Source organism: Syngnathus acus, chromosome 6, assembly GCF_901709675.1.
Source record: "Syngnathus acus chromosome 6, fSynAcu1.2, whole genome shotgun sequence".
Taxonomy (NCBI): Eukaryota; Metazoa; Chordata; class Actinopteri; order Syngnathiformes; family Syngnathidae; genus Syngnathus; species Syngnathus acus.
The window spans coordinates 6,891,989-6,919,955 of NC_051092.1; the positions used below are offsets into that span (position 1 = coordinate 6,891,989).

The 27,967-nt window shown below is 40.3% G+C and overlaps 2 protein-coding genes and 1 long non-coding RNA gene across 5 annotated transcripts in view; 2 read left to right on the forward strand and 1 right to left on the reverse strand.

Moving 5' to 3' along the window:
- Positions 1-16,271, forward strand: part of hydin (HYDIN axonemal central pair apparatus protein) — a 47,553-nt gene extending 31,282 nt beyond the window's left edge. For all 3 annotated transcript variants that reach the window (XM_037254288.1, XM_037254290.1, XM_037254289.1), the window contains 35 exons: positions 318-411; positions 518-677; positions 962-1,044; positions 1,273-1,428; positions 1,596-1,695; positions 3,024-3,228; positions 3,435-3,667; positions 3,742-3,890; positions 4,216-4,402; positions 4,538-4,646; positions 4,859-5,098; positions 5,489-5,634; positions 6,027-6,233; positions 6,326-6,480; positions 6,670-6,767; positions 7,099-7,303; positions 7,794-7,994; positions 8,107-8,233; positions 8,628-8,793; positions 9,840-9,987; positions 10,079-10,286; positions 10,383-10,604; positions 11,296-11,465; positions 11,552-11,750; positions 11,873-12,028; positions 12,099-12,269; positions 12,555-12,664; positions 12,744-12,966; positions 13,580-13,789; positions 13,944-14,107; positions 14,204-14,354; positions 14,421-14,651; positions 14,728-14,952; positions 15,337-15,618; positions 15,710-16,271. In XM_037254288.1, the coding sequence (XP_037110183.1) occupies positions 318-411; positions 518-677; positions 962-1,044; positions 1,273-1,428; positions 1,596-1,695; positions 3,024-3,228; positions 3,435-3,667; positions 3,742-3,890; positions 4,216-4,402; positions 4,538-4,646; positions 4,859-5,098; positions 5,489-5,634; positions 6,027-6,233; positions 6,326-6,480; positions 6,670-6,767; positions 7,099-7,303; positions 7,794-7,994; positions 8,107-8,233; positions 8,628-8,793; positions 9,840-9,987; positions 10,079-10,286; positions 10,383-10,604; positions 11,296-11,465; positions 11,552-11,750; positions 11,873-12,028; positions 12,099-12,269; positions 12,555-12,664; positions 12,744-12,966; positions 13,580-13,789; positions 13,944-14,107; positions 14,204-14,354; positions 14,421-14,651; positions 14,728-14,952; positions 15,337-15,618; positions 15,710-15,916 (6,098 nt within the window). In that variant the 3' untranslated portion in view covers positions 15,917-16,271. The remainder of the gene's footprint in view (positions 1-317; positions 412-517; positions 678-961; positions 1,045-1,272; positions 1,429-1,595; positions 1,696-3,023; positions 3,229-3,434; positions 3,668-3,741; positions 3,891-4,215; positions 4,403-4,537; positions 4,647-4,858; positions 5,099-5,488; positions 5,635-6,026; positions 6,234-6,325; positions 6,481-6,669; positions 6,768-7,098; positions 7,304-7,793; positions 7,995-8,106; positions 8,234-8,627; positions 8,794-9,839; positions 9,988-10,078; positions 10,287-10,382; positions 10,605-11,295; positions 11,466-11,551; positions 11,751-11,872; positions 12,029-12,098; positions 12,270-12,554; positions 12,665-12,743; positions 12,967-13,579; positions 13,790-13,943; positions 14,108-14,203; positions 14,355-14,420; positions 14,652-14,727; positions 14,953-15,336; positions 15,619-15,709) is intronic.
- Positions 7,071-20,170, reverse strand: LOC119124380. Its single transcript, XR_005098261.1, has 3 exons — positions 20,008-20,170; positions 14,818-14,823; positions 7,071-7,083 (listed from the first exon to the last, which is right to left on the reverse strand). It is a non-coding gene; the product is annotated as an uncharacterized LOC119124380 (long non-coding RNA).
- The window catches only part of necab2 (N-terminal EF-hand calcium binding protein 2), a 58,344-nt gene continuing 47,440 nt past the window's right edge, over positions 17,064-27,967 (forward strand). Inside the window, exons 1-2 of the mRNA XM_037254291.1 lie at positions 17,064-17,445; positions 20,803-20,827. Coding sequence (XP_037110186.1) covers positions 17,119-17,445; positions 20,803-20,827 — 352 coding nt within the window. The 5' untranslated portion in view covers positions 17,064-17,118. The remainder of the gene's footprint in view (positions 17,446-20,802; positions 20,828-27,967) is intronic.

Below are 27,967 nucleotides of genomic sequence, written 5' to 3' on the forward strand. Positions count from 1 at the left end.
TTCTCCGGGCACTCCGGTTTCCTCCCACATCCCCAAAAACATGCTTGGTAGGCCGATTGAGCGCTCCAAATTGTCCCTAGGTGTGAGTGCGAATGGTTGTTCGTCTCTGTGTGCCCTGCGATTGGCTGGCAACCGGTTCAGGGTGTCCCCCACCTACTGCCCAATGACTGCTGGGATAGGCTCCAGCATGCCCGCGACCCCCGTGGAGACAAGCGATATGGATGGAATAATATAATCAAGATATTCAATTTGGGAGCTATATATTGTAGACATGGTATAGTGTTTTATTAATACGTTTGTTACCCATTCTCTGGCAGATGGCTGTCTGGACTTTGGAACAATAAAAGTCTTTGAAGAAGTAGAACGTACCATCAAACTGAAAAACCAAGGAAAATATGAATTTGTATACAAGTGAGTTTATATGACTTATGTATTTCCATTGCACCCATATAATGCCATTTGGAGTCGACACACATGGACAGAATAAGTGTAATAATGAGGACTTTATTTACACCAGGATTTTCGTTGGAGACAAAAACCCCAACCTAATATCGGCCTTCAGGATGACTCCTGCAACTGGTACCTTAATTCCTCGCAAAAAGTACACACCGATTCAGATTGTCTGCAAGCCCAAGAAGGAAGTGTCAGTCACAGACAAACCTGTCCTCTCCTGTCAGGTAGGTATGGCTTTGGGCATACACTGTAAACAATTTCAGAATTTATATATACATGTATGCATGTATGTATGTTTGTATGTATGTATGTATGTATGTATGTATGTATGTACATACAAAACAGCGAGGCTGCAGAATTGAGTCCAGTCTGCAGAAACCAGGCAGAAAGTCATAATGACACATTGTAACTTCTGCATGTTGTTCAATTGTATTCATTTATTTATAAGAAAAAACAGGAACAATGTGAAGTGGTGTTATAAGTACATAATTGTGCTTGTCTACTGCAGGTGATTGAACCCAGCATTGGAGATGGAGGACATATTGTAGCCATTTTACCCATCAATGTTACAGTCCAGTCTGTCTTTTCTAGGTTTGATGTCAATATCATACGTTTGGTTTTTTTTTTGAAGAAGAAGAAAAAATTAAATTTTGTAATGATACACTTAACATTTTTCAAACATTTCTGTGATCGGCTTTGTTGTGATAAATACTAACGTGAATAAAATCATTGTCTTACATGTGTTAGTATACTCATTTTGGTAATGCAATGATTAGTATGTTTTAATTTAATTATTTATTTAATTTTTATCTTGTGTAGGTACACAATCTTCCCGTCGTGTGACATCAATTTTGGTCCTCTTGTTTATGGCTCCAAGAAAAGCCAGAACTTTATTATTGAGAACTGTGGAATATTTGAGACCTTTTACATCATCTCCTGTGTGGGCATCGGCATTTGCCCACGAACAAAGCCGAGGTATGGAAGCACCATGGAAGCACCACAGCAGTTAACTTTGTGTGTAATGTGCATAAAAATGTCCTCCAGTTTGTCTTTGATCCACGCTAATATAACTTTTCAGAGTAGATACTATATGAGAATAAATTGTACTTTTGTCTTGTACTTTGTACTCTTGCTGGCCACAGTGGTAAGAAAACCACACGAGACAGCACTTCAGAGAAGTCTCATACATCCGGTACTAAAATGAGGAGTGAGTCCTTCCAGAAAGATTCAAACGTCTCACAGGTGAGACACTACTCGTGGAAATAAGTGAAAAGGCAAATTTTGATCTATGCTTTTATGGTTCCAATTATTTTATCCATTTGATTTCCATTTTCTTTGAAAAGTAAGCTTATATCAATTTCTCAGCGAGTGCTGAATTTTTCTTTTAAAATTAAATTTACCCGACTCACCCGACTTTAATCTAAAATTGACCTTTGGTAGACTTTAACTAGTATGTGTGAATTGCAGTCCAATTTTTACCCAAATTGGTTTTTTTTTTGATCCAGCAGTTTTAAGAGTGTATTATAATGTGCCATTGAAGATGATTCCAAAATGAAATTGAAGGTGTTGTTGCATAGCTGCGTTACACCTTTGATTTGAAAAATTACATCCTGCCCCATTATTCACATGTTAAAAACTCTTAACTCCTAACTTCCTCTTTGATTACCTACTCATCTTTTTTTTATGCCTGAGTATCATTAGTGTCATCCATCAAATACATCTCCCTCCAGAAATGATGTGTAACACTTGGGCCACTTTATTTTTAAGGGAGAGTGTAAGCCCCTGGGTTTGACATCAAAAGATATTTAGTATCGACAGTTTCTGAAAGCTGTCGTTAATTTCACTAACACTTTCATTGGGCCAAATGATGAATGCAAGGAAATATATACAATATGTATTACAGCTCTCAAAATGTTATCAACTGCTGTTGAGACTCTGCCCACCAATGCTCCCCAGGGATAGTGGACACAGACAGAAATCAACAAAAAGGGGCAGCCAGAAAACATGAACTCGACAGTAGAGATTTGTACTTTCACTCATGCGGCACTTAAACTGATTACACTTGTCAATTAGTGAAACGGTCACGAGGCACAAATACGCCCCACCCCAGTTCAATAACTTACAGAAGCCAACGGTAATCGATAAACCTGTGCATGTGAGGGCTAGACTTTGTTTAGTCATTTTTTTTAAGACGCGTACAGCTTGGCCTCGTTTAAAATGAGTGTCTTGTGCCGTTTTGGGTGTGAACATAGCTGACCATCCATCCATCCATCCATTTTCTGAACCGCTTAGTCCCCACGGGGGTCACGGGAGTGCCGGAGCCTATCCCAGCCGTCATCGGGCAGTAGGCGGGGGACACCCTGAACCGGTTGCCAGCCAATCGCACATAGCTGACCATTTACCAATAATAGAAGCAGCTCCTCTCATTCACTTTTTAAATCGGCGCGTGAGAGGAGCACGGTCTTTGACATGTCAGGAGAAATTGATGAGTCCAAGTGTGCTAAGTGTATGTCTAATATAAAATTTACCACACATTTTAGACATTAACCTTTCCTTTTTCTGTAATCTAGAATCGACTCTGCACAGGCGTGTTTGCGGTGTTCCCTTGCACGGGAATAATGCAGCCTGGGACCCGGCAGGCAGTGACGGTTGACTGCATAGCTGAACAGCTCGGCAGCTGGAGCCAGAATTTGCTTATCGATATCAGTGGCCGTGACCCCTCGGACCACCCTGAAGGCATACCATATAAACTGATAGCTGAAATTTGTAGGCCAGGTGGGAACTGTCATTCTTACCTTTTTTAAATCGTAGACTGTGGTGCCTTAGAGCCTAGTTGAATGATCAAAAATATTCTTAATTTCTATGCCTGCAATGACCTCCCTAATGCTGAACACTTGTTTTTGCTCCCATTTTCATGACTTTTCTATCCCCGCTTTTGATTTCCTCTTCATTAATTGACACCTTTTCTTTTCGCCATACAGGCATCGTTTTGGAAATGGCCTCTATCTTTGAAGAGCACCATTTGTGTCAAAGCATGAGTCAGCTAACATCCGAACCATTTTTCAGTGCAGAACAGGTTTTTGTACTGGAAGAGAACAAGCTTATTATCAGTAAGATTCTTGTGGGGCGAACCTCTCAGGTTCGCTTAAAACTTACTAACAACAGCAAGGTGCCTTACATGCTCAACTTGGGCATCAGATATGTTGGCATTAAGGTAAAATCTCTGTCGACTCTGCATGGAATATTATATCCTGAAGAATGTATCAAATGATCATTATTTCTTTACAGATGTCCGGCAATGTGGATGTTTTTGAATTGCCGTCGCCAACATTGTTCGTTCCCGGCCAATCCCACGCATTCACTTCATTGAGCTTCACACCGCATACAATGCAACTCTACAATGCTGTGTTTGAGGCCACGTTTGACAAAAGCAGCAGGTACCGTATTTTCCGCACTATACGGCGCACCGGATTATAAGGCGCACCTTCAATGAATGGCCCATTTTAAAACTTTGTCCATATGTAAGATATATACATTTTGGCCCACTGTAGTGGCTCAATATTGGCCCATATATAAGGCGCACCTGATTATAAGGCGCACTGTCGGCTTTTGAGAAAATTTGAGGTTTTTGGGTGCGCCTTATAGTGCGGAAAATACGGTACTATGCTTCAAGATGGTATGAAGTTGTTTTTTTTTTTTAACCCTCTGAATCCTTTCAAAGAGGCACATTCATACTGTTTCTTTTTTTTCTCTTCATTGAAGAATAACAACAAACCTAAGGAACAAGGTTTTGGAGTTTGATATAACTGCTGAAGGCTGTCTACCAGTTGTGTCTGTGATACATCCGGCCAGCAAAACAAATCCAGCCTTGCTGTTCACACGGATCTCAGTAGGACGTACTAATACCCTACCTTTGGTGCTATTAAATGATGGCAGTGTGCCAGCTCAGGTGAGAGAATGTTTATTTGATTGTCAATACAATACGTATGTTCATTTTCTGTATTCAAACAGTTGGTTGTTTTTATTATTTTCGAGACAAATTAATCTTTGCTTCCTGTACAATCCTCATTTTTGTGTTCTAAAGGCCCAAGTTGACATGACGGATAAACACGGAGTGTTAACACTCAGAGCTGCTCCTGAAAACAAATGTAGCACTATCGATTTCTCTCAATTTGAGGACACCCTTGACACTGGTAAAAAAAAAACATCTCCTGTAAATGATTATTTGCCTCTGAATGTCAAACCTCTTCCAGTTGTAATTATTTCTGTGCACCGTATTCCGTCAATCAATGTAACGTGTCGCAGTTTGCATCAAATTGGTGACCTTCACTTCTTGTTTATTTACCAAGCAAATACATATTTGCAAAGCTTGCAAAAGTCTTCATTCAGCCCTTTTCCCCAACAGCACCTCGGTTAGTCCACAGAGCATGCCTGAAACTTGATGTTAACGAGAGGGCTGAATTCAAGGTCACTTTCTCCTCAAACAAACCTGTGAAAGTGGACGACAAAATTTCAGTGCAAGTCAAGGACAGCCTTTACAGCAATACTACAATACAAGTAACTGGAGAGGCTTACCAGCAACTGGTTAGTCTTGAAAACATCAGAAAGCCGCCACGGGAATTGCATCCCAACTACGACCAGGAAGGTAAGAGTTAAACATATTTATTGAAGCAAATATTACGAATATTAGAAGATGGGCACGTGTTAGTAGAGGGTATTAGTAGCGTGTACCATACATAATGCATACATAACATTTTTACAATTTTGAGGTATTTTGGTTTTCCATGTTTCCACGTGATTCCCATAGGTCTTAATGGTATTGAGTAGTTTGCATTACTTTTTAATAACCTCACCGAAGAATCCAGTACCTTCCCAGTCTAATGCTGTTAGCTAACACTAATCAGCTGTTTTAGACAATGTAGTATGGTGGCTGGACAACCTCGATGCCAAGACAAACTGTTACGGTGATGTAACTGATGTTACGGTGCATCATTAGATTATTGCCATGTTAACACAATGCTTTGCATCTCCACAGATTATTCCGACTTGCTCAGTTTTGGTTACTGCTCAGTAGCCTGTCCTGTCAAAGAGAGTTTCACTTTGACAAACCATAGCAGCAGTAACCAAGTGGTGAGGTTTGAGTGGCCCGCTGATGACTCCAATCTCAGTTTTTCACCGCAGGTAAGCACTGGGGAGAAGTGTCGTCCCAAAGTTTAAATGTATTATTTATTTTAATATTTGTTTATTATTTCTTATCGCTGATGTTACTTTTTTGCTCATTTTGTACATTTAGAACTGAAACTGGTCTAGAAATAGCATTACCTTTACATTTTGGATGTGCTATGCCGCTTATCTGACTTTGGGCAAGTGATTAACCTGGAGTTAGATTATTATATACAGTGCATTGTATGAGAAATTTAAATCATAAAATTGCTTACAAATTGCACTATGACTGCAGTGTAATTTTCAGTAGCATAATTATTGGACCCCTTAATTGATGTCTTTTATTTTTTTAGCCTATATGTACTGCTATAGCTCCCACACCGTGTTTTTATTGTATTTCCCGCCTGAAGGTAGGACACCTGCATGCAGGCTGTTCTAAGGAAGTGACAGTCATCTTCTGCGCCAAAGCTCGAGCGATACTAACAAGACAGCAAATTTCATGCAAGATTTGTCAAGTGACCTTCCAGCAGCCATTGGATCAGGTTCCTGACTGGGATGACCAAAAGAAGACATTGCAGTCGTCATCGACACAGCCACAGCAAACAGGAAAGAACAAGGTACGTGTTGACATGCATCATTCTATTCATCTCGTTGACAACGAAAATTTATGCATCGATGTACAAAAGTGCTTATGTTTGCTTCTGCACAGAAACAATATTCTGAGCCAGCCTGCTCTGTGGTCAAAGGCTCCGACTGGGATTTGCATTTATGCATCAGTGCAGTTTGTGACTTTGCAAAGTGCAGCTGCGACACAGTAAATATCCGATTCAAAGACACATTGGCTTACCAAAGCAGCGCTCACCAGTAAGTTGCACTGCTACCCTGGAGCCATTTTAGAATTAAGGAATGTCTACAGATAAATGCTTCTTGGCAGTGACGAAACACCCCTGAATTGATTCTACGTCCGAATAGCTCAGCCTCTCCAGTAATCTTGTTGAATTGCGACTGATTTTTAATTACTTACAGAATACCATACCTTTGTTTTATGTGCAGAGTGCAGATAGTTAATGAGGGTGCTGTGAGGCTTGAATTTTCCTGGCAAGTCTTGATAGATTCAAGCACCTGTCCTCCAGTCAGCCAAAACCAAGAAGGTAAACAACATAATGTCGATGAAGAATACCTGCAGCTTATACAACTACACTGACCAGTCCACAAATGAAAACAAATGAAAAGTGTGGGCAAGCTTTCAGGAGTTATCGGTCTTGCATGCTGCCCTGCAATTGCAGTGCAAAAAGGCCTTAAGACAGTGTTAAATGTAACTGGGCATTATTAGCTTTTTTTTTTTACATTAATACACTTGCATTTTGTCCTTTTTCATTTTTTTTGTCACATGCCATTTTACTTCTCAAGTGGTGATGTGATGTTGTGATTGGTTGGTGCGCATCTCATTGCTGCTAACATGGTCTCCTCATACCTGTTCAGGTCGCACGTCATCAAGGGCCTTGACTGAAGATCAGCCTGCAAGCAGTATGACCAGTGAAATGTCTTTTCGGATGGGAAGCCCCAATAAGAATTGTTTCACTGTGAAGCCAAGTATTGGGTCCATTTTGCCTGGTGCTTCACAAAGTTTCTCTGTTTGCTTTTCACCTTTGGAGGCAGGCCAATTCCAAGGGAGATTGCATTGCAGGTAGTTTAAATCTGACAACCAGGTAAAACTTGTCCATTAGACCCAATTTTGGGCTATTTTGTAAAAAAAAAAAAAAAAAAAAAACATTTGCTGGGGTTGTTTTATACATAAAGGTTGGGCAAATTGACTCAATGTCCTGGGTCAGCCCCATTTTAACCCAAATGGAAGTATTGGCCAATCGTCAAACAAAAGTCAACACAATGAGGGAAGGGAGATTCTGGGTGCTAATCCGATCTCAAAATTTAAATGAAAATTTAGTCGTACGCAAGATGAGTCAAATTATGAAAAAAAAGAGTGATATATAGTTTTTGCAAATGTTACTAGGCTTTTGTTATTTTTCCTTTGGTAATTAAATTGGGCACAAAATGTTTTGTGTTGTGTTTTGTGGTTAGACCCAGGAATGAAACTGAATGAGTGTCTTGAACGGTGTAATAGTATATCATCACGATTGCCTGATGGTTTCCCCTGTTTATGCACATGTTTTTTCCAGTATTTCCAATTTACGTGCTGGGACTCAGGGGCCCTCAATCTCATTTTCTGGGCGCAGCATATTACCCCATTGCCACTTTGACTTAGAAGACTCTGACTACATCAGCGGGAGCCGACGCAATCCTCAATTCAGGACTTATTTGGAACCTAACATCAGAGTGATGGAGTGTAAAACTCTTGGCCTCTATACCCCAGCAAAAAGGTGAAGGAAATACCATATATTTATAAAATTAGACGTTTGTGGCTACGACTGTTAACTTCAAAACCGTGAACATGGATTGGGCTCATTAGTGTGTTGGCTGATCTTTGTGCAGATCTTTTACTGTGTTGAACCCAACCACTGAACCATACTCATTCCAATGGAGGTGTGAAGATGCTGATAACAGTCCATTTACATGCCTTACCCCATGTGGCACTACTCTGCCTGGAGAGAAGTCAGAGGTAAGGAGACAACCATAAAACTGAAAAGTGACAGTCATACACGTTTAATCTCTTGATGCAGTGTGTTGTGTCATTGCAGCATCATTCATTTTCCATACCGCTTTCCCTATAAATTTTTTTCCTGGTTGCCAGTTGATCATTGCACAAATAGGCATGCAACTATATACACTCACGTTCACACTTATGGAATATTTAGATTCTTTAGATGTCACTGATGGGATGTGCAAAGTAAGACAATCTCATTCACTCCAGGGACATTCTGTGCTTCCAATGTTGATAATCCAAATTAATAATCCATAATGTCTCCCTCCCGAAATTAGTCCATGTCTCCGTTAGTCTTGAAAAATCAAGATTTCCCTAACCTTATACGTAATCTCTTTTTGATTTCAAATAGATGTGCTTTAAATATGTGGCTGATCAGGTGAATGATGTGGAGTCATTCTGGAGCTTTGTGATTGAGACGCTGTCTCTGTCTATGCCCTTCCTTTGTGTGGGCTCCATGAGAGAACCCCTTATCTACTTTGAAAAACCTCACATCAACTTTGGAGAACAACTAATTGGTACGTTGCATTCATAGTTACCCAATGAGATCACATGTTGATGTCAGGCATTTGCATTTCATTTACTGTTTCTTTATGAGTGGGTGTTCGGCCTAATTATTACTTGTTTTTCTTTCATTTGCCCACACAATTTTGAGATTGGAGTGTTGTACGATGGCAGTGAACTAAACTCAATTCACAACAAGCAGCCGTTTGGAATAATGAACTAATCCTCAGACAAGAACCTTCAAGCTGTTTTATGTCCACTTTACCGAGAACCAGATTTTTTTAAATAAATGCACACACACACACACACGCACGCACAGTATGTGCCTGGAATATATTTCGATTTCTTTCATCATTTCGGGAAAACCAACAACTACATGAAAGACATGTTTTGTTTTATTTAACTCAGAGTGTGTCGCAACAGATGGAGCTGTCTGTCCTTCATAAAATCTCATTTAAGTTTCAGAACTGAAAAACTGCCTTGGGAGAAGCTTGTGACAGGCTCCAAATAAGCTCCAAATATGCATTGTTGCATCATTTTTCGTTCTGATATTTCCAAAAAAATTGATGATTTAAAAAAAAAAACGGTTGTGTGAGTGTAAAAGATTGATTCTCCCCATCACCTCTCATTGTGCATGTGACTCCTTTCAGTAATCGCTAAGCAGTGCTGGTTTACATCTATATTTTAGACACATTGTTAAAATCAGCCACTGCAATCACACTGTGCATGCTAAATTATTATTGGAAAGTGTTTTCTTCCAATCCTCCCAGAATGTGAAAAATGAACTGTGTGTGAATTTTGCCCCGACACAGAATCCTGGGTCTACTCCGTTTGTAGATCTGCTGTTTAATGGTTTTTATTTGTATTCAGTATATTTCTTATTTATTGCCTTTTTATGTGTTTGACATGAAGAAAGATCAAATCACATGAAATCTGACTGTCAATGTGAACAATGTCAATGAACAACTGAGTGCCTCTTTGTATTTTGTTGAATGATGATCAGGACGCAACAATTACGATGTAAAAATGAACGTCATTTTATTTTTGCTGTTTTCTTTAGGTAATAAAGTATCACAAACAGTGAATCTAGTGAATAGAGAGAAGGAGGCCTTTCACTTCACTGTTTTGCAGCCATCATTACTCTGTGATGACCAAGAGTCCAGCCTCAATTTGCAGCCAATGTCTGGCACAGTGCCAGCCAAAGACAGGTGAAAGACTTTTCGTCATCCGGTTAATATAAAAGAATGCAGTGGATTCAAGGGAAATGCCTTGATGTTTAACCTGAGACATATGATGCAGGTTCCCCTTGACAGTTTCCTTCAGTCCTTGCCGGCAGGGCTTTGTGAGCTTCAAAATAACCTTGAGGGTGAAGAGAAAGTCAAAGCCACTCATCCTCACTTGTAAGGCACATTGTTTTACAATTATGGCTTCTGTTCAAGTGGAAAATCCAGATGGAGGCCTCAGAGAGCTGAGTCCTGACGTTTTAGATACTTTAGACTTTGGGAAGGTAAGTATTCCATCTCAGGTGATGTTGGAACCGCCACATTGAAAAGCACTATAGTGAGATGGATTAACAAGATCTGTCTACATGCATTTACTATAGGTGGGCATTTCGGAGCAAGCTACCTTTAATATCCTGGTGACCAATACAGGGAGACACAACATGGATGTGACCTTTGAACTGGAAGGGCCGTGTGAGCTGCTGCCAAACCTAGTAACAAAACCAAAAAATTCCACAATCGCTGTTGGGGAGAAGCTGCAGGCAGCAATCTTCTTTTTTCCTCAGAGCATTTGCACCCTCACAGATACCAGCCTTCTTATAAAGGTAAGATTGATTCAATTACCCAAAGAAAAATATTCGATATAAAAAAGATATGGAGCATTAGGGTTCATGCATTCTGGGGGACTGATAAATAAGGTTGGAAGCAAAGAAGAGTCCAAAATAGATTGGACAAATAAAGGATTTTTTTTTCTTTTTCTTAGCTCATCTTATTTTAAGACATATTATCTGTATATTACTTGAATATTTTTTTCAGGTGAAAAGAAAAAGAAGAAAATTAAATATGAATATAAATAAAATAGCATTTCAGCTCTAAAAGGAGAAGACATGCTAATATACATACTGCCATCCCCAATTCAACAAAAATATGGCAGTCCTTGATTACTTGTAGCAATTAATTGGTAACATATCTACATCAGTCCAATAATGTATTCCAGTAAGTCATTATGCTTTACATTGATTCAACATTCAAAGCATTTTTACACCTTATGTTTTTTAAGTAACCTAACAACTGAGAAATTTACCGAGAGACTGCCAATATAATTTGTTGATTCCAATTGTTAGTGGGCAGTTGGGAGTTTTTTTTTTAGCAGGACGTACTTGCAAATTCAATGTACTTTTTTCACAAGGTTAAGATTGTGACTGGTGTAAATGTTGATTGATGAACCTTCCTTTTCGACACCAACCAGATCCATCTGACTGTCAGTCCTCATGCTGACTCCTTCTGTTTCTTCAGGTAAATAAAGGCCCATTGTTTACCATCACTATACGAGGCAGTGGTGTGTCACCCGATCTTGAATTCTCGTTCAAAAAGTACAACTTTGGCAAGAATTTTGTGTATTGTACCGGCATGGTGCCAGCATGCCAAATTCTTGTGTTGAAAAATAAAGGCAACAGGGACATCAGGTTAGTCGTTCCAGCATTTGAATCAAGGTTTGGAACTATATGTATCAAGGAATATAATCATTAATACGTGCCATTCTGTTCCTCAGCATCAAGTGTCAATCGAGAAAGTTCACATTTCTGGAAATTGAATTCAAACCAGAAGTTTTGTCCCCTGGTTCAGTAGTGGAGGCTCCTATCAGCTTTTATCCTCGTGAACCGCGACGTTACCGTGAAAAGATCATCTTCTTAATAAACAGCTGCATCAAAGAACAGGTGGACATTTGGGGACAAGGAATTGAAATGAAGGTGAAAATCTTATATACCACACTCAGAAGCAATCTCTGCTCCATTTTCCCAATACAATGTCATGTTTTACTAAAATTGGACATTCACTTATTGCACTTTTGTTGTTGTTGTTGTTGTCCTAGTTGGGAGTATTGGCTCCCAAGCACCAGAATCTGAAACTTGGAAATCTGACACCGGGTCAGAAAATTATAAAACAGGTACAGCTAGTCAACCGAAGTATTTTGGACGTTTCCTTCTCCTTGTATCTTGATGCAAAAAAACCACACCTCGAAACCACGGTGAGGAAGCGTGAATTAAATCATTTGAAGTGCTCAGCAAATAGTTACCGCTTCTCTGTTTCATCTCCAGGATTTGTCATTCAGTCCAGAATCCGAGCTGTGCCTCAGATCTCTTCAGGGCTCATGTAATGTGGAGATCCTGTTTACGCCACAGCAGCGTATTTCTCCCTTTACTGTTGAACTGAAGGCTGCAATTGACAGCTATTTACATCCCCTGCTGACCATTCAGGGCTGCTGCCAGGTACAGTTCAAATGCGCTTGTTATTTTCTTGCGAGCAGATGGGGGCATTCGCCAAAAACTCAGACACTCACTCTTGCAAATTGAAGCAGATAGAATGTGTGCAAGAAAAAAACAATTCAAGGTTTTCTCTTTGTCTTTCCAATTTGGGATTATTACAGATTACAGTAATATTTTAAATTGATACGTTAAAAAAAAAGAGTAAATATACAAATTCAAGAGACAATCATGTTATGGTTTGTTGCCTATTGCTAGGTGAGATAATGCAGTTCCGTTTCATAATTTCAGGGTGTCGACGTGCGTCTAGAACAGGACCACCTGGCATTTGGACCAGTTGTCCAGCATTGCCAGGGCAAAAAGAAAGGTGTCATGATCAACACAGGAGAACTTTGTGCCCGGTAAGCAGGACAAATTTTCATTCTTTTGTTCGAGCACTCTGATTTTAACCCCACCCCTGTCTGCTTCCCAAACAAACAGGTTTCATTGGAAAACTGAAGCCTTCCCTCCAGAGTTATCCGTCGATCCAGCTAAAGGCGCTATCCAGCCCGGAAAGGAGGTTCCTTTAGAATTTACCTTTTCCCCCGTTCGCTTGAATAATGACTCAAGATACGAAAACCTAACTTGCGCCATTGAAGGCTCCTCTTCACTCATCACTCTCACCGTGACGGGCTCCTGTATTGCGGCCGCCTCCAACAAAGAGGTTTGCTTTATATGTACACAATTATTATTGTTTGCGTCATATAATTTTCAGTAAGACATTTGTGGATTTATGTATTTCTATGTAATACTATATAGTTGTTGTTTTCAAGTTAAGTAAAGGGGGTGCACTTTTATTTACTGCTGTCATTAAGAGTACCGTATTTTCCGGACTATAAGGACTAAAATCTTCTCAAAAGCCGACCGTGCGCCTTATAGTCCGGTGCGCTTTATATATGGGCCAAATTCCTAAATTTAAACTGGCCCGAAGCATTGTTTCATGAAATCAATCATAAATGGCCCGCTGAAGACTATGAATCATGAATCAAAAAGACCATGGATCATTATTTTGTGATTATAAAGTAATTTGTTGCGTCTGAAGTTGAAATCAAAAAGGTAAAATGGAGAATGATTTGATTTGGATTAAAAATCTGACATGATGCATTAATGGTGCGCCTTATAGTCCGGTGCGCCTTATATAAGGACAACGTTTTAAAATGGGCCATTCATTGAAGGTGCGTTTTATAGTCCGGTGCACCTTATAGTCCGGAAAATACGGTATTAGCTTTTTCTTGTTGCCTTCTTAGTTGTTCTGCTTTTATATATACTACTTCCAGGTGATCCATTTTTCTTGCCCAGTGCGTGGCTCACACAGCCAGACACTGTCTGTGGTCAACCCTACAAACCACCGTTGCAGTATACGACCTGTCATCAGTGGCAAGCACTGGAGAGCTGCACCGACTGTGGTTCTTCAGCCTCTTCAAAGCAACGCATATGTGGTCACCTACAGACCGCTTACCATGACTGTTGATGGAAAGAAACACACGGTAAAATAGATTTTGTATGACAAATGTCTCTAATTTGTATGTCCTGAGTTTTCATTTTGACTTTTGAAACCTAGCGATAAATGTTCTCTTACTAATCGATATAATTTATGTTGCCGCCCATCTCTAATATGAGCTATTTCTGATTTGTCTTCAGGGCTCAGTGTTTTTCTCATTTCCCAATGGGGCTGGCATGCTGTACTCCCTACAAGGGACTGCTGAGCCTCCAAAGGCAGAGAGTACATTAGTGCGTGAACTGCCTGCCAAGACCCATCACACACAGATACTTTCTGTGACCAACTGGCTCTCAAAGCAGAAACGGTAAGACATGATCTGAAAATAATACATTGACCATTTGATTTAGAATCAAGCTTGTGTTGGTGCACAGTCTATTCACACCTGTTTATTTGTGGCCAGGTTCCTTGTCATGATAGAGTTTCTGAGTCCGGAAAATCCAGACACTACGGTATCTCTGAAAGGTCGTGAGTACATTGATGTCCCGGCTCTGTCTAAGAAGGACTACAAGATTCATTTTTACACATTCAGAGAGGGCCAGTACAATGCAAAGGTTCGAACACACACTTTGAGTTCTGATTTAAACATTTTTCTGAGTCACACCATTCTCTCTTCTTAGGTGACATTTCTGAATGAGGCATCAGGGGAGTACTTGTTCTACATTATTAACTTCAAGGTTACCAGTCCGGTAGACTTGACTACAATCGAACTGGTGTCAAACGTCCGCGAAAAGACTTCAGCCACCATAGACGTGGAGAACCCCCTGAACACGCCAATCTGCCTCACAGTTGACTGTAAATGCCCTGAAATCAATGCTCCAAGTCTGCACACTGTGCCAGGAATGTCAAAGGTAAAATATTACACAGGACATACCTACACGCTTTGGTTTTACCCCACCAACACTTTTTAATGTTCTTTCTCATCAGGGCGCTCTGACCTTCTACTACCAGCCCCTCCGCGCTGGCGAGACGACTTCTCGGCTCTCTCTGTTTTGTATTGATCTTGGTTACTTCCACTATGGTCTTCTTCTTCGAGCTCTGCCTCAACCACCAGAGAAGACTATTCAATTCAGGGCTTCTCTGGGGAGCAGCCACAGTGTGTCTGTTAAGTTCCTTAACTTCTCCCACTTCAAAACAGAATACACCTGCAAGGTAGGAAGGATAGTTCGGTGTAGACATTTATTGGGTAAGACTACGCATTATATAAGGGGGACAGTTTGTTTGTAAATGGTAAACGGACTGCACTTATATAGCGATTTTATCTCCACTACATGGTGCCCAAAGTGCTTTACAATGCCTCACTCACATTCAGCTCCCCAGCTCTGCCTCAGGTGATTATTTAAAGTATAGTCGTTTATCTTGGGGATTTTTTTTTTTCATGAAGCCTGAGAAATGGACAGTGCAATAGTGGAAAAGTGAATCTCACTAACGTATTCAAGAGCTTCAATTATAAAAATACATAACATGTTTCCTTTAAGAAATGTTATCTACAGCATGCTTTCTGTCTCTGTCTGTTTTGCTCTTACCCAACTGCAGACTGACTGGCCAGCCTTCCTTGTGAACAAGTCTGTGGTTGCATTGCCAGGTAACCAGACAGGGTCTCCAGTAAGTGTGGAAGTTTGTTTTGAGCCTTATCAGCTTGGAGAGGTGAAAGGACAGCTTCACCTGTCTTCTGGAATTGGGGGCGAATATGTCTTTCTGTTACATGGGGTTGGCCTCCCTTCCAAAACACAAGGCCCGTTCAACATTAGGAATGGCCGTAGCATCACTATCCCCTTCAAGAATGTGTTCCTGCAGACCACAGTCTTTTCTTTTCAGGTAGTGTATATTGACTTCACTATCACTTAACTCTAGCCTCTACAAAGTATGTCCACTTTTGGATGCAACTAAACAGCGGTCTATCTTGCAGGTGGACAACCCCAGTTTTACTGTCAAAGCACCAGACTCCCTCCTCTCTAAAAAAACGCAGCCCATCCAAGTGCACTTTATTGCCCCTGAAGGAGGCTCGTCAGGGCCATGTATTGGCAAATTGACGATCTCCAACCAATGCACAGAGGCACAAAGTGCCTGCTCATGGATTTATTACTTGAGAGGCAACCTCCTGGAACCATCCTAGTCACAACCTTGATCGAGTCAGCAAAACAAATGATAATATTGCTTCAATTTTGTGTATTACTGTCAAACAGTAAATAAATCATAATCAGGAACTCCAAAAATAACTCCAACCATACTGTACAGTATAAGAATGGTCTGAGACCAGGCAAATAAATTTAATGATTCAACCTCCAATGTAAATGACATGTATTTTTTATTTTCTATTTTCGAAATAGAGAGCTTGCTGTTATGACTAATTACCACACGGGGGCACTGGTTTCATGTGTAATGACTCCAGTCTGTGACCACAGTCCCATTACTTTATAATATAAAGTTATTATGGCAATTAAAGTTGTGTTGCAATGTTGCCTTTTAAATCTTTAAACTTGCTTTGAATAAAATGTAAGTAGATACGTTTATAGTTCCTCAGAGTAACATTGGTTGGAAATTCACAAAAACGGGTCAACATTGCCACTTGACGTCATCATTGTATCACCAAACAGCAGACAAATGGGTGGTTAAAGGAACTGTCTCATCGTGAATATAGTTGAAGTTAAACAGGCCAGCACTATTCATTTTCAATGCCCCGGGGAGACTAGTTTACATGACAACAGAAAAATGCAGAAATCAGAGTGGACAATAAAATCTAACATTCACATACTGGAAGCCATGGAGCCAAATAACAAACGTTACTAATTAAGAAGACTGAAATCCATGCAATTTCATGAAACCAAATTTACAATTTAGTTTTTGAATAAAGTGCTTTTGATAGTGTTTAGGCAGATAATAACTTGCTATCCCTAATCATTTACCACTGGCACCTTATAAACACAAATTATCATATTTATCGTTTCATTCATCGGATTAAATTGCTGCAATCTAATAGCATTAAAAATAAGCAACGATTAAATTTTTTGAACATAAATATATCGTTTTAATGTGTTTTGTATGTGGTTAAGTGCATATACATCTGTAAAAGTTACAAGAAGAGGCGCATAAACGCATCATGGGTCAAGGGCTGACTAAATGTGTTAAGTGCTCATCCGAAACTTCAACGCATGCGCCCAGCTGGTAATTGCAGTCAGCCGACGCGTAAAAGTGAATACCGTATAGCGTGGGTGTGTTTTAGGGTGGGGTTGTGATGTAACCAAGAAAGGAGGCAGGGAGGGGGGGGGGGGCTCGTTCCCCCCATAGAGCGCAGCATGCACGCTCCCGAGCAAAAGGATGTGTGAGCAGGCAGCGCGCTACTGTAGGGACGGAGTCCACAAACTGCTGAACAAAGAACAAGCGAAACTTCGAGCCCAAGAAAGCCGCGAGCAGACCAAACCCGTAGCCGGTCAGGACAGCGAGTCCGAAACGGCAGCTCAGTCCGGAAACAGCGGCGCCCAGCCCGGTGGAATTGACGGGCTCGTCCGCTGGATCGTCACCAAAATGAGCGACAACAAGAACATCTCCAGCCGGGAGTACGCCTCCAGCAAGGAGGAGGTGGCAGTGGCTCAAGAGCAGTTCTTCGCCCCGGAACCGCGGAGAGGCATCTCCGTCATTCTGGATGTGAGTAGGCTGCATAGTACCGAGCCATTGCGCACAGCTGGATCAAGACATCCAGTGTGTTGTGCGCACTTACGCGCGCTTAACTGGGGCAAAAATAGGAACGGATTTTAAAATATCGTTTCACTGATCTCCAGAAGCAAACGGTACAATAAAGAACCCCGTTTGAGCAAGTATTCCGTTTATGCAAATTCAGGTCCACAGTATGCAATTAATTTCCAATTCAGCACCTTAATAGAACGGCGTGGTTGCACGGCGAACGCGTCTTACTAGTGACGCTCTCTCTCTCTCTCTCTCTCTCTCTCTCTCTCTCTCTCTCTCTCTCTCTCTCTCTCTCTCTCTCTCTCTCTCTCTCTCTCTCCAACTCCAGGTACTGCCTTCCACTACTCTTGACATTTAGATATCATACATTCATCCTGCTAGTGTGCAGTTTTCTGCATACTCGTAAAATTATAATATGACAAAATTGCACTAGTCGTGTAAAGTTGCCATGGAAATGTGCAAAAATTAAGTGGTGGAAGGGATGGAAAGCTATCAAGCATTTATTTAATTTTTTTTATACGCAGCTTTAAAGGTTCATGTACAAGTGTGCTCTTTCTCCTCACTGGTATTCAAATTAAGCACAGTCATAGGAATGCCCCCCCCCCCCCCCCTTTCTGCTCTAGCCACTCTACTAGTGGACTGAGTTAGCTTACTAGTGAGGACAAAGAACATACTAGTACACGGACCTCAAGCTGGATATCAGTGAAAGGTTTCAAAAGTACATTAGAAATGTGTGTTTTGATTCTTTTCCTTTGAACTTGTCCTGTTGGCGGTTGCCACTGGGTGTCATCCTTTTCCATCTAAGGGCAAGACCATTTAAAGATTTAAAGACAAGCATATCATCTTAAAACAAAATGTACAGAAACCACTGATTGCAGGCTGGAATTTGAGTGATGTGCTCCTTACTGCAGGTAGGAAGTGAGCAGCAAAACTTTGGCCCAACTGGAGATACTTGCAGGAGGACTGTCTGACTCCAAAATAAAGTGGATTATAGTAATCCACCTGAAATATATCAAAGGCATGTTTATGTAATGTAAAATTCTGTATGTAATTTAGCAATGTATTATGGACAGCTCTGTATATATTCTGAGCTTGAGCTTTGATGGGCTCGCGGGAGTCCGATCAGGTCCCCCTTTTAGGCCTCCTCACAGATGACAGATAGCACAGCCCCTGAATCCACCTCAAATGTGAAATTCCATCTTTCAACTTTGACTGTAGTGTAATATAACTTTGGTTGTTCTTTATATTCAGTTTCTACTCCAAACATATTGTGCAGACATATGTAGTGCTACTTCGTCAACCCCCCCCCCCCCCCCCCCCCCATTGAGTGCTTACCTTTAGCGAGTTTGCTTTTTCTTGACAAGGTTTAGCTTTACTTTTCAACTGGAGTCTTTTCCAGTCTCTCTCTCTTCTGACATGGTGTGCAGCCACGGCATGCGATCCTCCATTTCCTCTTCTAATTTCTTGAGCATTGTTAGCGGCCATGTCCATGCCCTGGGAAATCTCTGTGGCTTTCTTGAATGTCAATGGTGAAGGCACCTCTGAATATAGCATCATTGTTTACACCAGTGGTTCTTAACCTTTTTCCTTGTTCGCACCCCATTCAATTCACCAACCAGTTCTCGCACCCCTAACCCTAACCCTAAATAATAATTATAATAATAATTGGTTTACTTTACAGCTATAAGGCTTAATTAGCATTATCCCTAATGCCAATTAACACAGTGACTTCTTGATTTCCAGAATTGTTCACTTTTTTCAGTTATCCCTGAAAAATTGTAAATTCCCCCCAGGGTATCCTCGCACCCCCTAGGAAGCATACTCGCACCCCCGGTTAAGAACCACTGGTTTACACTGTATACAAGCCTGTGACAATCCACGTTTTACTTTAGAAAAATACACATGGATTATTTATACTTTAAATCTACTCTATCTATAATATAGAATTATGTTTTTTATATTAAACACAAATATTGTAGTAAAGTAAAATTTTCTAAGTGCTGTATGAAGAACACTGAGACACATGAACTTACACTTTTTGGGAATATTCTTTCATGTGATTACATGTTTGAATATGACTGAGGGGTTTTGTATGTGAATAGCAGCCCAGTCAAAGGTACAGCAGATGATTTGGAGTCCCCCATACCTAATTATAAAAATACATTCTTTAGCATGTGTACCATATATCTCAATTATTCACATGGATACAATATGTGTACCATATATTTCAATTATTCACATGGATACAGTATGAACATGAGTGAATAACTACTGAAGCTTATCTTTTGTGGGTGTAATTGTCAGACTGTTTGGCTTGCACCGCTCTAATCACAGACACACCAGCAGACACCAGTCTTGTAGCTTCAAACGAATGACAAATTCACCGTCTATTTCATGGAATTTGAATACTTACAAGACAGTCCATTGTGTTTTTGAGACTTGCATGGAATTATACTTTAAAGTCAGCGTAGGAATTTTGCCTGTGATTAAAGCAGCCACTGTTACTGTGAGATGTTCTAATACACAGGTGTCAAACTCAAGGCCCGAGGGCCAGCTACGGCCCGCCGCATCATTTTATGCGGCCCGCGAAGACAAATTGTGCATCAAATTTGTGTGTCATTACTAGAATTGCAAATTGTCTTCACTTTTAATATCTTTTTTTTAAACATTTGACCAGTTTTTAACGCTTCTGATTTGAATAAGAGTTATTTGTCAGTTTGTTTTGTAGCTTTTACTATATATAATATGAGATGCTCGTACATTTATTTGGGTTGACAGTCATAATGGCCCTCCGAAAGAAGCTATGACTACAATGCGGCCCGCGAAAAAAACGAGTTTGACAGAAATGCTGTAAAACCAACACAGCAATATACAGAAGTAATCAAACAGGTGATCCTTTGTAGTATTCTTAGTTCTAAAGAAAATGTCATAAGCATGGGAACATCCATACATCCATTATCTGCAGCATATTCTCATTAGGGTTGTGGGTGTGTTGGAAGCTATCCCAACTGATTTTAGGCAAGAAGCAGGGTAACACCCGAGCTTTATCCTCATAAGGGTTGCGGGCGAACTGGAGCCTATTCCAGCGGTCCCTGGGCAGTAGGTGGGCACTGGGAGAACACGCAAACTTCACACAGGAAGGCTGGAGCTGAATCGAACCTTGCACCTCTGAACTAACCAGCGCCCCACCATGCCGCCTGCCACAGAAACAACAACAAAAAATTAGTTTAGTTAGGCTTAATTAGTGAGATTTTATTTATTATAATTAATGACAACAGAGTTCATTGATACTGACTCACATTCATTTTGTGTCCGCAGATCTTCAGAAGAGCTGATAAAGATGGTGAGTAGATGTTGAATTCACTACAAACTTTTTATTGTCCATCTCTGTCGTTTTAGCAGAGTAAAGTTACATACAAATGAAGCATGTGGATGAAATTTCCACTTGACTCTTATCTAGTTGTGTTCATATAAATATAAAATGCACTCATGAAGGATATCCATTGATTATTTACAACACTTATCCTGTTGAGGGTCGCGGAAGGATGACAGCTATCTAAGCTGGCGGTTAATCACAGGTCCCGCAACACTCGCATATTATAAATAGTAGGGAGTGAACACCCCCACTGCCTCTTCAGAAGTTAGGCAAGTGAACCACACCATTATCGATGACACTGAAACGCAATGACACTCTCTTTCTTACCTTATAAGGTTTTATCATTCCAATTTCAATATCTCTTCAAATGGCAATGGTAAATTCTAAAGAGAAGAAAAATGGTGATTCTTTATAAAACTTGACAGCACTAAGTTTAGTTTTCGGATACAGAAACACAAAAATGCCATGATTCATTTTCCTGGTCATGACCCTGGAAGTTCACAGGTCTTAATCCTAACTGCCTCATGGGCCGATGAAAAGACTGCTAGGCTGTATGACAGTCATGGCCGAGCAATTGAATGACAAACCCGGGGCCCTGGAGAGAGAGCCAGCAGGACCAGGAAGTCAGACAGATTCTCACTCAGGAAATCCAAACCCATCAATCTATTTTCTATCCTGCTTATGGAGCCCATCCCAGCTGATCTCGGGGACGACACATAGTAGACGCTGAATAGGTTGCCTGTCAATCACGGAGTACATATAGACAAATTGCGAAATAAATAATAAATGCATATTGGAAGGAAAGAAAGAAAATAGCACAGTTGGTACTTGGATTTGCCACTGCTTTTGTCTTCTCTGGAGCATCTATTCTACAGATGGAGCACCCTTACAAGAGTGCTGTGGTTTGATTGGTCCTTACTAGAACATCTTAAGTCATTCTGCTACTGGTGCAGAAAAACGATTCGGGGTTTGGTTGGTACTGTGAGGGAAGATGGTTATTATAAGGAAACTTTGATGAATGGAAAGCAGACTGGAAAGGAATGGGAAGGAAGCAGCAAGTGCAAGTTGAAGAGGAGCTAATTTTATCCTACCTCTCCTGGGAGAAGACCGGGGAACTGTTTTAATGAGCGGGACATGGAAAGAGTGAAAAGTGCATGTGTTTGTAGAGACCATCACAAAGGAATGTGTGTGGAAGCATGGCTTTGACAACAACAGCAGCAGCAAAAGAAAGTGAGCAGAGCAAGGCAATCAAGGGAACGATGATAATTTCATTGGACGGATTGACTTTACATTCATAGTCAGAGAACCATGGGCTAATCGTACTCCAGTTCTGATGTGTAAAGGTGCACGCAACTGTGTGTTTTCTATAGTGTGCATCCATGTCTTCAGGAAATGCACCTGCCATGCTTCAGGAGGCATTTTTATTTGTGCTAGTCTGTAAGAGAAGCTTAACACATCAGTGTATGTGTGTGTACTAATCCGACTTTAAAGGCATTGTTGTGCCGGCCACGAGTGCGGTGTTGCGGTAGTACTGAACGATGAAATATTCAATTGGCAGCACCATCTTAGTGTTTCTTCTTGCAGTACATTGAGCAGGTGCACTTGGGTGTATTAAAGGGGTTTGATTGGTTAATAAAATACTTGAACAGGTCACTGTTTTCTATGGCTGCTGACTGAGAGCAATCACAAAGCATCTGTCCATTTTTCTAGTTTAATAATTACCTCCTTACCACACCGTACAAAATAGGTTGCATGTATACAGGATGAATTCATTCTATTACCGTATTTTCCGGACTATAAGGTGCACCGGACTAATAAGACGCACCTTCAATGAATGGCCCATTTTAAAACTTTGTCCTTATATAAGGCGTACCATTAATGCATCATGTCAGATTTTTAATCCAAATCAAATCATTCTCCATTTTATCTTTTTTATTTCCACTTCAGACGCAACAAATTACTTTATAAGTACAAAATAATGATCCATAGTCTTTTTGATTCATGATTCATAGTCTTCAGCGGGCCACTTATGATTGATTTCATGACACAATGCTTCGGGCCAGTTTAAATTTAGGAATTTGGTCCATATATAAGGCGCACCGGACTATAAGCCGCACTGTCGGCTTTTGAGAAAATTCTAGGTTTTTAGGTGCGCCTTATAGTCCGGGAAATACGGTATTTAATTTCTATTGTAATTTTTTTTTAGAATGAAAGTCAATGGTGATGCCATGTTTTGTAAATTCCACGTAGTTATGGGACTTATGCAAAACAAAATGGAGAGTGTTTTCTAGCTGTATGTTGCATGGAGTTGGATCTGATTGGCAGACCTTGACCTTCTGATATATTTTGATGTCGTCTACAATAAAGTTGATTATTTTCAGACTTTCAATCAGCGGATGGGTTTTTAATTCTTTGCCCTTCTGTGTCCTGTGACTCATCCACCGTCTGCTAATCATCATGATTATGTTTGGCATAATGACAGTGAGCAGACAGGTTTTCGGGAGGCTTGTTTATCTTTGCTGTCAAGACTGGACAGAAACACAGCTTTGCAGCTGACAGCAAACAGTAGAGTGGAGCTGTTTCCTGGTGCGGCAGCAACACAATTAGTGTTGTACCTAATTATAGTTTTTTTTCTGAATGGATAAATGAATTCTAAACTAAACCATTTCTAAAACTATTCATATCTATTGGAAAACCACTCGCGAATGACAGTGACAACCAAACAGCTAGGTTTTGCGATTGATATTGATAGTTCTTGAAGTTGTGCCACAAGAATCACTCTTTGAGTTAAACCATTCATAAAAAACACTGTAAGCCATTGGGGAAAAAAACTGTAGTCCAATGAATTGTGTGGACGAGTGTGATGTAATCACTCTTGCTTGCATAGTTGTAAATGCAATATGTTGTATGTCACTGTCCAAAAATGTTTAGTCATAGGTTGGCTGATTTGGGGCCCAGTATGTCCCTTTGTATGGTATGAAAGTAACTATTTCAAACTCTTGGTGGATTTATTCCTTCGATTCACTAAGGTGTAGAAGCATTTCAGCATACTACAGTGGTGTGAAAAATTATTTTCCTCTTTCCTGATTGTTTGTTTGTTTTTTTTACATGTTTGACACACTTAAATGTTTCCCATCATCAAAACAATATTTGTCCAATGCATCACACAAGTAAACACAAAATTCCTAAGAAAGAAAATAACCCAAACTTACATCATGGCCCTGTGTGAAAATGTGATTGTCCTAATACACTGTAAGTATGTCGGGTCAATCCTTTTATATTAATTAATTTGGACTTGTACATCAGTTACACGTGATTAAAATGTAGTTTTTTATTTCAACGATCCCTTCTTCTCAAAAATGACATGCGAATACCACATTTTATTCGTGTGCAACCAATGTAGATGTTCAAATTAATTAAGTTTGACCTTTTTCACTGCAGTCTGGTGTCAAGAGCACTGGAGCAGGTTCTCATCCAGCATGTACATTGCTGCATTCTTCCATCCTTCAAACCTGACAATCGCGGGAGATTCGTCAATCCTGCCACTGAAGAAAAAAAAAAAAATCCCCAATATGCGACTTCAGAGTGCCAACAGTATTGGCCAGATGATGAGCAGTGCCTGGCATTGTCACCAAAGAGTTCAATCTGTCTCATCGTAATAGAGATCTTTGTCTCTTATGGTCTGGAAGTTTTTCCGATGCCTCTAAGCAAACTCCAACCACATGCATTTGACTCAGGAGTGGCTTTCGTCTGACATACCGTACAGAACAGGCCTGGTTGCTGGATGGCTGCAGAGGTGGTTTTCGATATTTCAGAGCGACTATTGGATTCTTGGTCCCGGACTAAGCCTATTCTCCCTGCCTTGATCGTTTAGTTTAACCAGGCGGGCAGCTCTAGAAGTCTCCATGTTGTTCCAAAATCATTCACTAAAGGAGATGAAGTATCTGTGGAAGTAGTATCTATGTCAGTCCTTGAAAAGTGAGGCGTGTCAGTGTCACAAGCAGCAGAGTTGCCATGGTGAGCAAAGCTCCGTTGCTTGATTGGCAGTCCTTGATGATCAGAGGCAGCTCACTTTTTGTTCCCCGTCTCAGAACAGAATCTAGCTGCAGCTGTCAATTCTGTACCTCTTTTTTCCTAATGAGTTAACGGTCGGCTTCCTCCACTCATTGGAGAATGTGTGTACTCTGGTTAGCTCTGCACACCTGCAGTGTGTATTTTTAGAAGCGTGGGGATCTTCTGTTATGAGATGAAAGCACTGGGGGGACTTTACACATGACATTTACATGCCATCATTAGCTTTGCTGGGTGTGTCTGAATTTGTGTGTGTAATAAATATTTAGCTGTCTCACACTCAAGAGTGACATTTCTTTTATTTATATATTTTCTACTCCACAAAGTGTCATTTACTAAATGTTAAACTTGAAGAATTAGGAGTAGAGGAGTTCTCCCGGATTTGCTTTTCATGCGTAGCACCATTTACTTCTATTCAGATGAGCGTAAAATAACCCACACTAGACACTACTCTGTTGCCCCTGGTTACAACATCCCCCCGCCCCAAGTGTCATTCTGACATACTGTTTCCATAGCAACAAAGATAACCCCTGCTTAACCCAGGTAATTAGTTTTGGGTCAGAGCCAAACCAGTTTTATCAGGTCAAAACGCGGCTGAATGTGGTGAAACAAAATGAAGACAAAGTTAGGTTGTGTTTCGAAAATGTTGATGGATTGTTGGATGATAAATGGGGATCATTTCCTGAATTCATATTTAACATATTAATCTTGTCCCAGTACGGTGGCAGGATTTCTTGTGAGGACATTCTGCCCTACATTATTTACACTTGATCGTTTATAAAGTTAAATAAAAGTTGATGACTTTGAGTGAGAGCACAGCCAATCAGGGGTCTGCTGTAACAATTAATTTTTAATTTGTTTAATGACTGGAAATTTGACCAGCTATAGTGCAATGAGTTTGCAAGACAGCAGTACTTCAAACAGAAATTGTAGCTTAGTACTGTGGAGGGATACGTACATAGAGACTATAATTAAAAAACAACTTTTTCTGTGTATTAGCACTAAATTGTACTTCAACTTCCCGTTTCTAGCATATGCCTAATCACGAAAATCAAGCATTATACAGAGAGAAAGTAAATCAAATATGCTTCTTGCTATGGAGAAAATAGATGGATGATTGTCATTTAAATGTTATTTTTGGCCTGTGCCACGTATAATTATTGTTTTTGTAAAATTGGGCAAATGAACAATCAAATGGAAACCTTGTTGGAGGTATGCTTCTGTTGGAGTCTGCAGAGTGTATTTTAGCCATGCCTGTGTGTGTGTGTGTGAAACCCATGTGACTGTCACGAAACAACCAGTCTGTTTTAGTAAATCATTTTAATCTTATCCACATTCTCATTTCATGTTGCATTTTCCTCCTGGAGCTACCTACTTCTCAATTCCAGGATCACAGGTGATGGCATGTTTCTGCCAGAATCAGATGCTGTTGTCATATTCTCTCAGCTGGCACACAGTTGAACATCTGTCACAGGCACAGCATAATTTGTTGTCGCATTTCCAGCAGGTTCAAAATCAATTGTTGCTTTGGATTGTCAAATCATGCAGTGGTTTGCAAATGTGTTGGCTTCACTCTTCCCTCTTCCTCGTCTGTGTTTGTGGTTATAATGTGTTATCTATGATCCATCTTATTATGCCAGAATTACTCCAAGTTCTTTATGACCCTGAGAAAGAATATGCATGAACAAAATGTTTTATGCATCTAGTCTGATCACACTGACAAGATGACAAATGACTCGGGTGACACTGAGAATTTTGATTGCCGCTTAAGAACTAGCTCCTCTCATCAATTTAGTTTGAGCACACACATACAATCAACGCCCTGCTGTTAATTGGTCAACTTAAAACTATCAGAAATACATTAAATGTGTTGAGCGTCAAAGTTTAACAGGCGCTGGAGAGCAACTTGTCAGAAGAGTACTTTTTCACCAATTGCTGCCTTAGGAGGGTAAATAAACATGCCAAGTATCACTATTACCGCTTTTCCGATGGCAAAGGTTTGGTATGGCCCCATTCATTCCCATGATTGTCGCTGAAGGCTGACATCACATTATTAACTGTGCCAAGAGAATACCTGAGAGTATTAAAACATATAATCAAGGTCACTGTTTTGGATGAACAAAACAGTTTTTTTTTTAAAACTGGAAAATGATGGAATAGGAAAAATAGACGTTATGGTTGCCTTTATGATGCCTATGAAAAAGATATAGAGTACATTTTTAGCCTCCTATAATACACCTAAATCTCGATTTTACGTGGACTTTGGGGTCCAGAATTTGGGAATCACGTTGACCCCCGAAAGCGCGTTGTATAGAAAGTCTTGTTTTTTTTGTGGGGGGTTTAAAGGCATGTTTTTAGGCAGCCGAAGGAGTCATTTGTTACGTTAATTTAGGTCAGGATGTTGTTGGGCAGCCGAAGGGGTCCACACACATCGAAGTCGTGTCGAAATGTTACTGTCCTTATTGTTGCCCTTGGCCAAGCAAAGCAAAACAAATGTAAACTACTACTAGTATCAGTAAAAAAAGAGTCAAAATGTCACAATGTGTGCCTTTTAAATGTAATTTTCAATCAAGGGAAATAAAGTGAGGAAAGTCTCCAAAGCTTGGTAAAAAAAAAAGTGGAGGGATGCGATTGGATGAGACCGCATGCTCAAAGACCTGATGCTGTGCTCCCATCTACAAAATAATTAGCTGGTGTGTCTGGCTATAAACGACGGTTAAAATCAAACGTCAAATATCCTCACAAGCCTAAACGCCCACACGCGATATCTGAAATCTCTGCTCAAACACGCAAACGACAGGCGACACATACCTGGAGCTCTTTGATAATGGTTTTCACTTGAGCCTTACCATTTGTGTGACTTGCACATATGTGACTTATTCCCACCTTGGTGGCTCCCTGTCAAATGTTCTGGATTCTAATCTTGGCTCTGACCTTTCTGTGTGGATTTTTTTTATGTATAATCCATGCTTACAATTGGTTTTCACTTGGTAGTTTGGTTTCCTCTCATTCCGTTATCACTGTGCTTATCACAGG